Source organism: Ischnura elegans, chromosome 12 (genome assembly GCF_921293095.1).
Source record: "Ischnura elegans chromosome 12, ioIscEleg1.1, whole genome shotgun sequence".
NCBI classification, from domain to species: domain Eukaryota; kingdom Metazoa; phylum Arthropoda; class Insecta; order Odonata; family Coenagrionidae; genus Ischnura; species Ischnura elegans.
Window position 1 is genome coordinate 24,188,466 of NC_060257.1, and position 15,035 is coordinate 24,203,500.

The 15,035-nt window shown below is 38.7% G+C and overlaps 1 protein-coding gene across 1 annotated transcript in view; it reads left to right on the forward strand.

The window, feature by feature from the left end:
* Positions 1 to 9,026, forward strand: part of LOC124169014 (non-lysosomal glucosylceramidase) — a 32,622-nt gene extending 23,596 nt beyond the window's left edge. The window contains exons 15-16 of the mRNA XM_046547476.1: positions 3,533 to 3,724; positions 7,393 to 9,026. Of these exons, the coding sequence (XP_046403432.1) occupies positions 3,533 to 3,724; positions 7,393 to 7,590 (390 nt within the window). The 3' untranslated portion in view covers positions 7,591 to 9,026. The remainder of the gene's footprint in view (positions 1 to 3,532; positions 3,725 to 7,392) is intronic.
* The last annotated feature ends 6,009 nt before the right edge of the window (positions 9,027 to 15,035 follow it).

A 15,035-nucleotide genomic window follows, 5' to 3' on the forward strand; every position in this document is an offset into this window, starting at 1 on the left:
ATCCTCCGCCTCAGAGCAAACCTCAGGCACATCCTGAAGTTGCTCGAGAATACGAACGACCTGGTCTGCGGTGTATCCCTTTGACCGACGCATCGCTGGGCGTTGAATGGAGTATCACCCTTGAAACGGTATTGCCCTTCATTCAGCGCTGAGCGATGCAGCGCAACAATCGAACGGGCGAGACGAACTACTGCGCAAACTGATGAATTCGGGTGAATTGCGAAGTATTACATTGTAATTCATGTAATTGAGCTGGCGACTACAATGACGCCACACTGGTAGGGGAGGCACGGTAGGAGAAGGAAGGAGCCTTGAGTGGGGGTAGCCGAGGAAACGGGGGTGCCCGGAAATTTTCGCGTAGATCCATTTCTACGCGGCTCGACTCTCACATTCTTTCAGGCGTCCGCTGAGCAGGTTGCCTTTATCTGCGGCCTAATAAGAAACGACAGAGGTAATCCATGCCATTCCTATACATTCGACCTTCGAAAATAACGCTTGCGGTGAATTTCTGCTGCAAAAATATAAAGTTCGGGAACGACAACAGAGCAGGGGTCAAAATGACCCCTACCGCGGTTCTAGGTATATTGTTGTCTAGTGTTCACAAAAATAGTCCTAGAGCGTCGGAATTTCGCACGAATACGCCTTTCTACAATTCATTAAAAGTCAGAAAATGTCAGGTTGGTGAAAAAAAAATTAAGTGTGAAATATACATGTTGAAAATCGTAAGGGGTCAATTTGACCCCCTCCGCGGTTCTAGTGTTAATGTTTAAATGTGCTGCAAGGCGAAGCGTGTTGGTTGGAAGCTCAGACCTGCAGACGCACTGGGCAGAGGTGACGTGGCCGGCGCTGCGTGAGTAGGCGGCCGGCGCAGAGGACAGGTTATTCCCTTCTGTGCTTCTAACTGGCAGAATAATGATATCTGTGCATCGATCCCCTTCGTAATAAACTGTTATTATGCTAAATACAAAATAAGTGTACAAAAAAACTGAAATTGTATGTTTTCCCCATATGGGACAAAAAGGTCCCATCTCGCGGTTCTAGGTAAATTGTCGTTTTTATCGCGAACCAAACATCGTACAATATTTTCGATATGACCATTCGAAAGAGCATAAAAATGAGTAAAAGTCAGTAAATTTAAAATAGATCATACCTCTAGTACATGAATGGCAAACATTTGCAAAAGGCGATGGGACAAAAAAGTCCTGTCCGCGGTTCTAGTGTTAATGTACTCTTTATTAATAATTTTTTATCATTATGTTAATATGTGCAAAAAATTGTCACCGTAACGATACTTGATTAAAAAATTATATACTTACATAAATGATAACCTTAACACATTCAATGCGGGCCCGATTTTCACGAAAGCTGTCAGAATTGGCTGATAAAATAAGAAAGAAAAATAGAGAAGAGGTTTTCGCGCCATAACTTCCGTTCAAATACTGCTATTAACAAACAGCGCACACGGTTCGAAAGAGGAAAGCTTGCTGAAGGCCATGAACATGATCAGAAGATTCGGAAGTGGATATTAGTCACGTACGGAGGCGGAGAAAGGCTAGCAGAGCATGTCAATTGACGTGCCCCGTATCTTGGCTTGGACGGGACCATGTCAATTGACGTGCTCCGTGCTGAATGTGTCAAGTCCTATGTCTGGATCCGTCCATGGGGAGATACTGTCTTAATTGAAGAATCTGAGCTTTTCCCTGTGAATAGCATGGATGGAAGCTTCTCGGTTTTCCAACCAGGTCAGTGTATTCATGGTGTAGGCCGACATTTTGTTGGGAGACTTTCCCAGCAGGGCTGATGATACCGATGTCACTGTGTTGCGATATATATACCCTCCTCCTTCACCTAGATGGTCTCTGAGTGGTTTGGGATTTGCGAGAACATCAAAATTAAAAGCCATCTTGCCACACGTTTACACGGTTTCGGGAAAGATAGCAAGGATTCTTGCTAAGCACCACATTCATATGTACTATCCACCTTCCTCCTGGTTAACTTTGTGACCAGGCTGGCTTCAAAACAGCCAGCATTGGCTGGCAAAACAGCCAGCATGCGAATGTGGTAAAGTGTATATTGGAGAGACAGGAAGGGCCCATAGAGACCTAGGTGAAGGGGCATCGATGCCACCTCGGACTCGGTCAATTTGAAAAATCGGTCATTGGGGAACACTGTGCCCAGGAAAACCATAATATCCACTGGGAAGAAACTACCCTACTTGGTAGGAGTAGAGGTTATTGGGACCGCATTACAAAAGAAGCCGGGGAGATCCGTCTTCACACGAATAACTTCAACAAAGATCGAGGACTGCAACTAAGGGCTGTATTCTTAGTCGACCCTACATATCCGTCCCTACATAACAAAAGGCCCCTACCTGTGTTTCTCAATTGACCCTACATAAGTGGTGGGGTGTGATTCCATCGTCAAGTTCTCTGAGATGACGTAGATGATGGCGGAGTGCCAATTTTCCACTCTGGTGGCATAATGGGAACTAACTATGAAACTAAGAAAAGACGTCTGATAATTTTCGGGCATGTTGTTAGGGCAACAGCTCAAGGTAAATAAACAATCGGTTTCGTCTGCCAGGTCGTGTCGGTACCTTTATTATCTCTACAAATACTCTCGTATTGAGCCAAAATTAGAACCTTATTGTCTTTAAATTACTTCAAAAGCGGTCTGTACAAGATAGTAATAAGTACGGAGCAATTGTGATCATTGACGAGATAACTTACGTTGCATCATCAAGGTTCGTCATTTGCTTTCACCTTCCATAGTTGAGTTTATTATGTGGCAAATAGTGGCATGAAAATATGTTTTCTATGGTTATACGTAAATCAAGTATTGGTTTCCCAAAATTATACCAAGTGCCAAACATGAAAAATATTATTATACATGTATTCGTAGAAGCAAGGTGCATGTATACTGCTACATTTTTCTTATTAGTTCAGTCAATTTTATAATTTATTTAACTTGGTGGCTATAAAGTGGTAGTATTATTACCTTTCCGCTATGTTACTGTACATTTTAAAATGGTTTGTGTGAGCTCGTCTCCCTTAATATCCATTGTAACGTAGATTCTTTAATCGAAGTGATCAGCAGGCGATATTTGGTCGCCATGTTTTTGTAGGGTGTAGGGCTGGTTCGGGTACCCTACATCAAGTAGCGCCCTTTTAGTTCCAAAAATGGCCATATGTAGGGCTTGATGTGGTGTATGTAGGGGCTGATGACGTATCCAGGGTCGGTTGGCCCTACAGGGTCGACTAAGAATACGGGCCTAAGGAGCACTTGGAACCCGGCAATAAATAGGACGAGAAAGGAGAGAAAATCCCGAACTAATCAGAGACCACCTAGGTGAAGGGTATACTTATCGGAACTTGGCGACATTGGCATCATCAGCCCTGAGCATGTTGAGAAAATCTCCCAGCGAAACATCGGCCTACACCATGGAGATCCTAGTCCTGTTGGAAACCCAAAAAGCTTTTATCCATTATGTCTTGATTATTCTATTATGGAATACATACTCTTATTTTTGCAGGTGTTTCCTCATGATCATGTGGTGAGTGCCTTGAAGACCATCTACGAGTTTAACGTCCTGAAATTTGCCAATGGCAGCATGGGAGCTGTGAATGGCATGACGCCTGATGGTCATGTTGATATTTACACCATTCAAAGTGAGGAGGTGTGGACAGGAGTGGTATATGCATTAGCATCACTCATGATGCATGAGGTAATGCAGGAGAAATTAGTGAAGGCTCTGGTTTTTTCCTAGAGTATGATGCTGGTGAAGTCTTCATGGGTTTCCATCTGAAGAAGTGAGTTGGCGAAGAACTGTGTGCCCTGAGGAGGATGCCAGAGCTAGGTGTGGAAACGTCACCAGCCACTGTCTCACTTTCTCAGTGAAAACCCATGAGGACTTAGTCAGTGGGAGAGATTATGTTTAATTTGTTTTTGGAGCAATTGGTATTTTTGGTCCTTGACTTTGGTACATATTACATTCCTGAAAGTGTTTGCAGAAGCCAAAATGTATCGCAGTCAAGGTTTTTTATTTATTTTACGTTTTCCCAATGACCCAACTGTTAACATTTCAAAAAACTTATTACAGTAACAATTTACAAAAGATATATCAAAAAATGTAAAAATAAATTATAAACACACTGTTATATTAAAATATTGTTTCTGGGATGTTTTACTATTTCATATAAAAACTTAAGTCCTATACCTACTCTTCCTTCTTGCATTAAGTGACATAAGTCCATAAAAACTTAGCAAATTTTTATTTGATATATGATTTTTGTATATTGGGTATATTTAATACTCCCCGTAGAAAATAACTCTAAGAAATCTTTTTTGTATCCGTTCCATCAAGTCCATGTATTTCTTTACAAAAGGTGCCCACCTAATAACCCCATATTCAAGTTGCGATCTTATTATGATATTACATAATATTAACATTGCTTTACTATTCTGAAAACCAATTTTACTTCTTATGATAAAGCCCAATGTTAATGTGATAAGTTAGTTATTTAGGTATTTCGAGACTAGCCATCTGGATAACTTAACGGAGTCACCCACAATGCCCAAATAATGCGTAAATTCCACAGCGAAAAAATCATTTGCCCTGACCTGGGTTGGAACCCGGATCCCCCGATTTCCGGTCAAGTGCTTTAGCCAGTTAACATACCGAGATGTCATTCCCCTCTGTGGAAATTTGTGGACTGTACTGGGCAAGATGGTCTGGACTGCTTAACATATTATGGACTGCAGCATTGGCTGGGGGATCTCGGTTCGAATCCCAGTGGGGGATCTCGGTTCGAATCCCAGTCAAGGCGAATGATTTTTTCTCTGTGGAATTTTTGTACAATTAAGGTGCTTGTTGTTTTCAGGGTTGCGATCCAAAGAAGCTAAATGTGCTAAGTGTAACCTTATTCCCCATTAATGTGACTTTCGTGAGAAACTACATATGCAGGTCCTGATTGGTATGTACCGTGTTTGCACGAATCTAAGACGAGGTTTTTTTCCCTCCTAACTCCTGCAGAAAAGAGGGTTCGTCTTACAATCGGATGCAAAATCCTCGATGTCAATCGGGTTGCATAATTTACGTAAAAAATTATGAATTTGCCTGATAGCTATACAACGAAAAATCAACGTCAAAAATAGCTGAACAGTAATTTTGCGTTCAAGTAAAAAAAAAACAATTTCCATTTTTAGGCAACAGGCAAAGATTCGGAGCGTGCCGATCAGTCGCCGGGTGCACTTCTGCCGTATCCGCGAGATCGCCTGCTTTAGCCTGGGTTCAGCTCCATTCAAGTTAAAGCTTGATCAACTCACAAAATGTTCGTGTGATTGGTTACAATTTACCTATATTGTAACGTTAAAGCCTCAATGCCGTCGCGGTATAAACTGCTACAAAGTCGTTGCATTTTTCTCAGAGCAACGTTGCAATAGTACGGTAAGAAGGCAACATGATTTGCCTCTGATTAGAGAGATCGATTCAGTTGTGATCCCGTGCCTTTCAGAGTACTACGATAGCAGAGAAAAGAAGTCATTACACTGCCGCTTTCAAAAGAAAAGTTATACAGTGGAACCCCGATCTATCGTTCCCGCATTGATCATTTTCCCGCATTCATCGTTCGCCGTTTCTGGTCCCAAATAAAGTTCCATATAGACAATGTTATTTTTACGTGCATTTATCGTTCCCCGAAGTATCGTTTTCCCGCATTGATCGTTTGAAGATCTCGGTCCCGACGTATAATTTTCCCGTATCCATCGTTTGAGGAAAATGAGACGAAATAAATACAATGTGTCATTTATGGCTAATAACGACAGGCACATAGTATGTATCTTCCCCAGGAGAAGGAGCTACCATAGGGAGAAGATCAGTGCCGTGGTGCCGTGGAAGAGCAACATTAGCGCATTTCCCAAGATCCGAAATCCCCCTCCATTCAGCACTCGCCTCCCCCCCCCCCCTCTGAAACTTTCCTCTTCTCCCTCTTCTCCAAAATCAAACAAAAGGTCCCAGCTCGCGCAGGGATCGTATTACGAAGACCTTAGCTGCTAAAGAAAATATCAAGTTACTCGAGAACAAAAGAAACCTTTTCATGCCTCTCCCTTTCTCGCCCGCTGACCTGACTTTTTTTAGCTGACTCGCTTCAAAATTGCCTTTTCCTGGAGGTCAACTGCTGCATGAATCACCAATTAGCACAAAAGGTGTCTAAAAATGAATTTCGGCAATTGGTATTATACTTTTATTTGATTGAGATATTAGTGATGTGCAAGTAATTAAAAAAAGAATGATACCAAACACGACGCATTTTTAGCGTTATTTAAGCATTTTTAAGCAAGGAAATACTTGGAAAAATACGATGGTGATTTCTGGTGAAACTCGATGTACTCGTATCTTAGCTTCTCGGCAGTTAATGCGGAATTTTTTTCCAAATGCAGGATATCAGGTTATTATCAGTTATCAATTTACGAGTTATACCAAAGTCTCACTTGTCAGAGTTACTGACGAAGGGATATCTTCTCAGGATATTTTTTTCTCCCTACTAACAATCCGAATTCATCTACCCATATGGCTATACGCTAATTAGAAAAGAATGGGTATCTTTACGACAAAATATTTCATGGCGCAGTCATATGGTCATGCTTCACCCTCTGCAGTATGCTCTGCGTACGCCGAACGCGATAGCATCAGTTCCGAACTTCACCTCGTACGAGTGGTTCCCGACTTTCCAGGGTGGCTTGACTTCAAACCACCGGGTGTTTTCCGTGTTGGTTTAATAAAGTCAGGTTTCATTTTCACTAGTTTAATTTTATCCTTTATGTAATTAGCTAAAATCTTGTTTGCATCCTTTACTGAATATCATAATTACGCGCCAAAAAGCCTGCGTTTCCTGGGACATAGGCAACCCAGCCAAACATGTCATCGTATTCGTATCGTTTCTAGGAAAAATTTTTTTTCCCTTGTGGAGTTCCAAAAAAGGGGGGGTCGTCTTAGAATCGTGTTCGTCTTAGTCATGCAAATACGGTAAGTGCTTGCCCGAATGCAGACAAAATTCTGGTGAGGGGAATTATATTTGCGAGTGACTGCATCAAAAAGTAAATCAATCATAACTACTATCCAAATATATTTTAAGTTTACAATTTCTTGCAAGTATGAAGTACAAAAATTTCAATTGAAATGTTGAAAAAGTAATTTATTGTTAACTGAGAGTCATTAAGTTTTGTTGCATGATGTCGCGAAAGCAAATGAAGCAAACACTCGGGATGAAAATCTGTTGATTTGGAATTTGTAGCGCTCACTAATTTAAAATAATGGTAAAGGAGCCCACTTCGAAATTAAGGTTCAAAGGAAAGTGTCAGCATAAGAAGGAAGTTTCTTTTGACTCTTTGCAGGGGATGGTTGAGGAAGCATTTAAAACTGCAGAAGGTATTTACCGCACAGTATATGAACAGATTGGAATGGGCTTTGAGACACCAGAAGCATTGTATGAGAAGAAGTTTTATCGTGCCATTGGATACATGAGACCTCTGAGTATATGGTCCATTCAGCATGCGTGGGAGAAAAGAAAAAGTGCTGGCGATGCCAAGTGATAATCATTGAGAGGTGAAGTTTTTTTTTGTGTTAAGAGTTTGTGCAATCCTTTCTCTTGGTGCTGAATGTATGCTTGGAAATTATGGTGTGTTCCTCTTTCATCAGGTGTTCTAATTATTCACTAGTTTCTAAGTTATGTATAAATTATTTTTTTTCAAGATTTCTCTATTGATATTTCATCAGTAGAGAAATGGAGGGATGGCTTTTAATGGCAGGCCTTTTACGGTGATAATTCAACTGTATTAAGTGAGGTAATGTGGAACAATATAGTGAATTGAATTATATAAAACTTTTTGTACTATCCACTTTTTAATGGTGAAAATTAATTAGAACATGTTTTGATGCATAACAGCATTGTCAATTAAATATTAATGTTTTCATTACACTGCCCTCCTCTTTTTTCTTCCATCTCCTCCTCCAGTATGGCATATAATAGCTACTTATCATGCTGAAACTCATATTTAATTGACGTGGTGATGATCCCATGCATCAAATCTTGTTGTGACTAGCAAATTTTTACCACTAAAAAGTAGGTAGTATTGATAGTTTTATTTGTATAGTTTTATGTAGTTCAATTTAATCTGTTATTGATACACCTGGGCATTTATACATAAGAGTGATGAATGATGGTCAAATAGGTTGGACGCAACTCTCTGCTCAATTGTCTATAGGGCTTATCTATTCACACTCGTGTATCTCTTCTCTTTCTCCTCCTTCTTTACCTGTTTTTATAAATACCCTGGTAATTTTGGCTTGTGGTATGTGCTTCTTTTTGATATGGCTGCATGCATGCTGAGAAAAGGTTGATGTGGAGTATGTGCTTAGAGTATCATAAATTACTTATTCAGGGAATATTGACAAAACTGTATTTGATATTATTTTGACAGAGTGAAGGGGAAGAGAAGGGAAATTTAATCTATGTGATAGTTACCTGTATGGAAAGACCTTACCTCAGATATTTTGCATTGGTCTGGCCTGCTCTGAAGCCATCCCTTTGTTATTGTTGCTTTTTTTTTACTTAGATCTTGCGTATAGTTCCTTTACTGGTAACTTAGCAGTTTAGTTTTACTTCCATACACCACAAATTTGCACTGCCAGTCACATGTACTGTTTGACTTGTTGTGTGTCCTAAAACTGCCTCTAACGGGTATAATCTATGGTCTTGCATTTGAGTTTATGTTAGATGTTATTACCTTCTACCAAAGTGAAAGAGCAAAAGGTTGACTTTCATATCAGTTGTTTTGTTTCATATTTCTTAAAAATTTTCGTCGATTTTGGTTATAAAACTTGAGTTCTTTTTGAAAAGTTGTTGATTTCAGATGAAAAAAATATGATCAGATTGATAAAAATGAGAGAGTTTTGAAGAGGGCTTTAAAGAAGACGTGTCAGTTTTTTTTTTTTTTGTGCGTTTTTGAAATCAACTATTGTTGTGAAACAGTGGTGGATACAGAAAACACTCAAGGGGGGGGCGCAAAAGATATATTGAGCTTTAGTTTTAAGGTTTTCGCAGCGATTAGATGCACTATTATAATCCATTTTTGGGTGTACGTCTGCGTGCTTAATATTTGTTTCAACGTTTCATTCCGCTTACTGGGAACGTCGTCAGGAGAAAGTAAATGATGAGTAAGTTCTCCTGACGACGTTCCCAGTAAGTGGAATGAAACGTTGAGACAAATATTAAGCATACAGACGTACACCCGAAAATGGATTATAATAGTGCATATATTGAGTTGCTTTTACTTTTATCATGATAAAAATAATCAAGTCACAGGTAGAGTAAAATAAAATTTTAATTAAAGTAATTATACACATATTTAAGACAATGCCATCTTATGATATAAAAAAGTCACAATTGTGGTTCTGCAATGTTTGGCAATACGGCCGGAACCGCAAGGGAGGGGCGCGCGCCCCCTGCGCCCCCCATCTGTATCCGCCACTGTTGTGAAATGTGTAAAATGAAATTCAATGGATTGGTCTGCTGCCATGTTCTATCTTCAAGTATGTATTATTTGAGGTAATATATTATCTATGGTTCAATACTTGGATGTCAAGTCTGCATATTATAATTCACATTCCTGTGATTGTATTTGGGTATTCTTTCTTGCCAAATCATTTTTTTTAATTGCTGCGATTTTTTTGCTTAAACTTTGTCTATATTTCTTATATTTATGCATTTTAGACCCCTCTTTTAAATGTCATTGATTTTCAGTTTTTCGTATTACTTCATGCATTTGGTCTCTATTAGTTCTTAAATATTTGAAACTATCATTTTAACTTTTTATGCTAGCTTTGCAGGGCTATTCTGTGACAATGTGGCTGTGCTATTATAATTAGGGTGTAATATTTTGCCCCACTGATTAGGTAACTCCAGATAGTAGTCCACTTGTGGAATTTGGGGTTGCTTTATAGCATCAAAAAATTTTTCAGGATTTAGCTAGTGTAATTTTTGATGCATAGTGCAACATATTTATAACGTCTGGATCGAATTTGTTTGAATATTCAAATGCTTTGTGCGATTAGAAGGTATTTTCCGACTTGAATAATTTTTTATCGTTTTTTTTGCTGCTCCCTAATTCATACCCTGCTCGAAATGTATTTTGAAGAAATTGAATGCTCCTTTTGGAAAGGAGTGAGATTAGTGATAACTTTAATCCCTTAAGAGTTTCGAGAAGAAGCAATGTATTATTGGATTTTTTCCGGGTTTCTTGGGATATAAGGAAATACCTTTGCCAACAATTAGAGCCTGTCTTGTGGAGGAAATGATAAGTGGCTTACAAACGCACGCTCAAGTTGGTGGAATAGGTCAATTCACACGAAAAAAGCATTTATGTTGGTGTTATTTCAAAAAGGAAATAGCAGCTGTGGAATATCATTCCCTCAAGAATGCAGAATAGCCCTGCTGATTTCTTTCATGCCAGATAGAAGTTAAGGCACAAGATTGTGATAAATTATGCCTGTAAATCTTACTGGAGTTCAATCATCTAAATTCAGTATTTTTCAAATATTAAGGTGGTTTGCTTATAAATTGTCATGTGACCCTTCCCTAAACCTTTTATAGTAATGGAAAACTGAGGCCGTGTTGTATAAATAATTCCTAATTGCTATTTTGGTTAGGTCTCACTCTGCTCTCATGGTATTCCTTTGATTTTTAAAACTAATTTAATATAGTCACTGTTTGTGCCATGATTTTGAAACATAAATTGGTGTCATTGTTTGAAGCTTTTTTGTTTGGCCTTTCCATTGGGAAAATTGCACCTGAAATCCACTAGTCATCGGTGAAATATATGAAATTGGCAAAAAAGTCATAACATGGTATTCTCATGAAAAAAAATATTATTTGGGATAGAATGACCCAGGTTTGCATTAGTTCCAGGTATGGAACTAGATCCTTGGGGTCCTTTATTTTGAATTTGTTATGCAGAAAGTGATTGATGGAAAAGTTTAGTGAATAAATGAGTTAATGCCTTATTATATGATTATAGGATAAAATTCTGTTAGAGTTGAGTTGCTGTTTTTTACTGCACTGCAGCCTTTTCATTTTTAAATATGGTTAACTCTCATATTTATTGCTTGTGCAAAGTTTTCGGTCTATATTTTAGTCAAAAATAGACTGTGAAACTTTTCACCAATTTTTTTCCTTGCTATTTTAATGAGAATTTTATGAACTTCATAAAAAATTGATAGAGGAGAAAGGGTTTTTTCGATGAAGATACAATTGTGAATTGTGTTTTTTTCTATGGTGCTGTTTGTATGATGTAATCATTTTTGCCAAAGAAAGTTGTCTTACCAAATGGTAAGTTGAGAGTATGTGTCGAAATGGTTTCTACGTATTTATCTATTTGTAAAATAATGGTAAATGATGTGGTAACTGACATCACAGTGCACTTGAAATTATGACACTTTAACTGGTTGTATTACAAACTATTCTTTACTGATTTTTATAAAAGTATTAATGGAAACTTGTTTGAAGTGTTTTGTTATCCATCCCAACTCAATAGAAAATATGTGTGTGGAATGGGCTTTAGTGAAACTGTGTGGTACAAGGGTTGATAGATTCTCTCCCTAAATGAGTTACCTCTTTCAGCTCAATGGTAGACTTAAGTTTGTGTTTGTTAATCAAGGTTTTTAGTGATGAAAATGAATATTTTGTTTTATTCTACTACATATATTTTATTTTTGTTACTATGCATGTGATCCAGCACTAGTTCCATTGTGAAGTACAACATTTTCAAAAATTTTTATGTAAAAAGTAGTATTTGTTTATAGATGTCATTGTGTTGCCAGCTAAACAACTATGACTCCATTTCCAAGTATTGCTGTATTGGATAAGTTCCGTAAAACTTTTTCAAATATATTAAAAGTTGAGAATAATCTTAGGAACTGTAAGGCTATACATAAATGAATATGTTAGCTTACACATTTTTTGGCTGCTTTAAAGTCTCAGTAATAGCATTCCCTCAGTTGTAATTTGGAGGTTTTCGATAGAAAAATAATGTTACAACTAATTTATTTGAGATGATGGCCTTGAAATTGAAGCATCAGGATAGGGAACAGTGTCATAGGATAAAATGAAAAGGAAATATCTAAAACGTGGGACTTTATTTACGTCAATTTTGTGACAGCAAAGCACACAATCATAGAAGACCTTGTATTGGACCCCTATTGCCTCTTGGGTCATTTAAGCCCCCGAAGAGTAAAGCAAAGCTTAATGCTGTATTATGGTTTGGGAACCACTGTCGTAAACTTTAGTCTTCAAAATTCTCACCATATTATTCTTTTTCCCTGGTGATGATTGTGGCCTATAGCCAGGGGCGGATCCAGGATTTATTTCTGGGGGGGCACAGACAAGGTCATATTCAGGATTTTGTTCTGGGGGGGGGGGGGCACAAGGATACCTCGTAATACAAAGCGAACGCAATGGTAATGGGACCATATTTAAAAATCTTGCACATTTTCTAGGGGTCTTGGGGGGTCACGTGCCCCCGTGACCCCCCTAGATCCACCTATGCCTATAGCTAGCATGCAGATGACTAGTACATATAAACGCCTGACATTCCTAACAGTGGCACAGCGTGGGGGGGTTTTTGGGGGATAAAACCTGCCTGGGGGATAAAAACCCCCCAGAGCTCAGAGAAATTTTAAAGTTTGATCCATTTTACTTAATTAGATTTATTACTAATAGAATAGTGTAAGGATGAATGAAATATCCCTCAGAAAGCTGTAAAAACTCACCATTTTGAACCATTTATCCTTAAAATTCCTCAATTCATTAATCTCACACTTACAGCTTATCCTGATGGGTATTCCATACCCCCACACTAGTACTAGTTGCACCTAAACCCCCCCGGACTTGATTCCTAGTTGTGCCCCTGATTCCTAAGGCCCTTGTCACATGGACACGGACAGTCCGTGCTATGTGGGGGGATAAGGCTCCATTGACGTAAATGGAAGATTACACACGACTGCGGACCATCCACACGTGGAGGACCCCTCAACCCTGAAGATCATCTGCGTATGTATGGGCCAGAGAGGCAGGTTTGTACTTACACATGAATGCGGACCAAGCAGATTTGTAAACATAATAAAGGTACACTGTCGTATGTTTCACAGAAGTTTTAATAACCGACGCAGGTTTCGACAATACACTATGTCATTATCAAGGTAATATATGTATCTATACCTTGATAATGACATATTGTATTGTCGAAACCTGGGTCTGTTATTAAAACTTCTGTGGAACACAGTGGCGCAGCGAGGGGGGGGTTTTGGGGGATAAAACCCCCCCCAGAGCTCAGAGAAATTTTTAAGTTTAATCCATTTTACTTAATAGGATTGATATTACTAATAAAATAGTGTAAAGATTAATAAATTCTCCCTCAGAAAGCCGTAAAACTCACCATTTTGAACCATTTTTCTTAAAATTCTGCAATTTATCAATCTTGCACCTATTGCTTATGCTGTATGCTGGTGGGTATTCCATACCCCCACACACTCTGGTATTAGTTGCACCCAAACCCCCCCCCCCCCCCAGCTTCAATTCCTGGCTGCGCCCCTAGTGGAACATACAACAGTGTATCTTTATTATGTTTCCTGTCACCAAGTTCCACCAAATATTGTCGTCCAGCCTTAAGTTGAACATGCAGACTTGTCATTGAAATAGAGCGAGCTTGGAGATAACAGTGCAAGTGCGTCTTTTCACCATGTACAGTGAAAGGGAGTGGACATGAGAAAATAATTGAAAACCTTTTACTATTCATCAGCATGAACCTCAGTAAATGTGGTCTCGAAAGCTGCTTTTAATATTCTTTGTGCCACAATCGAGTGCACCCAAAACCTCCTTTTACGGGCACTTTTCTTCCGTTTTTTCTAACTAGGTATACAAAAATTGCTTGAATCGCACTCGGCAGTATGTATTACGTTATTCTACTTTGGCAAGCTACACACAGCTGGCTTACTTCACAGCATTGGCAATGTTATGCTGACCTCAATCGCCACCAGATGGAATTAATTTTACATAGTGAAGTAAATCAGCCTGTCCGCATCAAACTTGAACTGACTCAGACTACATGCTGAAGTGGCTGACGTATATGTCATTTGATTGCAGTTGGCTAAAATGTGTATGGAATCGCCTTGCCTTTTAAAACATTCTCTGCGGCACCAATGCAATTTAGTTTGGTGAGGTGCGAAGTTCTTTTTTGTTTATTTGATTTATGCCGATTGGTGTCAGGCAGCTCCGTGATCGGCAGCAGTGTGATGCCATTTGGTGTTAGCTGTGGTGAGTGTGTTAATACATTGTATTATACTTCTCTCTCTTAATCATGCTTGGTCTGCTGTTTCTGTTATTAATAAGGATTGGCTTAAGTTATTAGAATAAGGGTTAAGTTAAGATATCCTACTTCAAGGGAGACCTTCAGGCATTGGCGATATGCAATGTAGTCAGGTTTGTGATGTACTTGAAATTTGAAGTTCGAGTTGTGGGAAATAGTGATATTGCTTTTACCATGATGGGGATCATAATGTTTTATCTTGTCAATTTTAGGATTGCCATAGGTTTTATCCAGTGTAAATATGCAGGCAAAACCTCAATAATATTTAATGCTCATTGTCACAATCGGTTGTAAATTATAGGATTTCTTTGGATCATCTCTCCCCTGGATTCTCCTATCAGATCTTTTCATGTTAAAATATTTCTTTTCCTTTACATTATTAATCACTTCATCTTCGTATCTCATACATATCCATCGGAAGCTGTTCTCCCAGTAAAAGTCACCTGAAGAAATAGAATATTTACACCAATGCTACTCTTTGCAGATCACACCTACGGGGTTAGATTTTCACTTAGGTCTATCAATTATCTCGAAATTTCATATCTCATGTCTAAGTAAAGCTAAAAATGAAGAATGAAAATTTTTTCATTTTGATTCTAAATGTTTATTTTATTGCA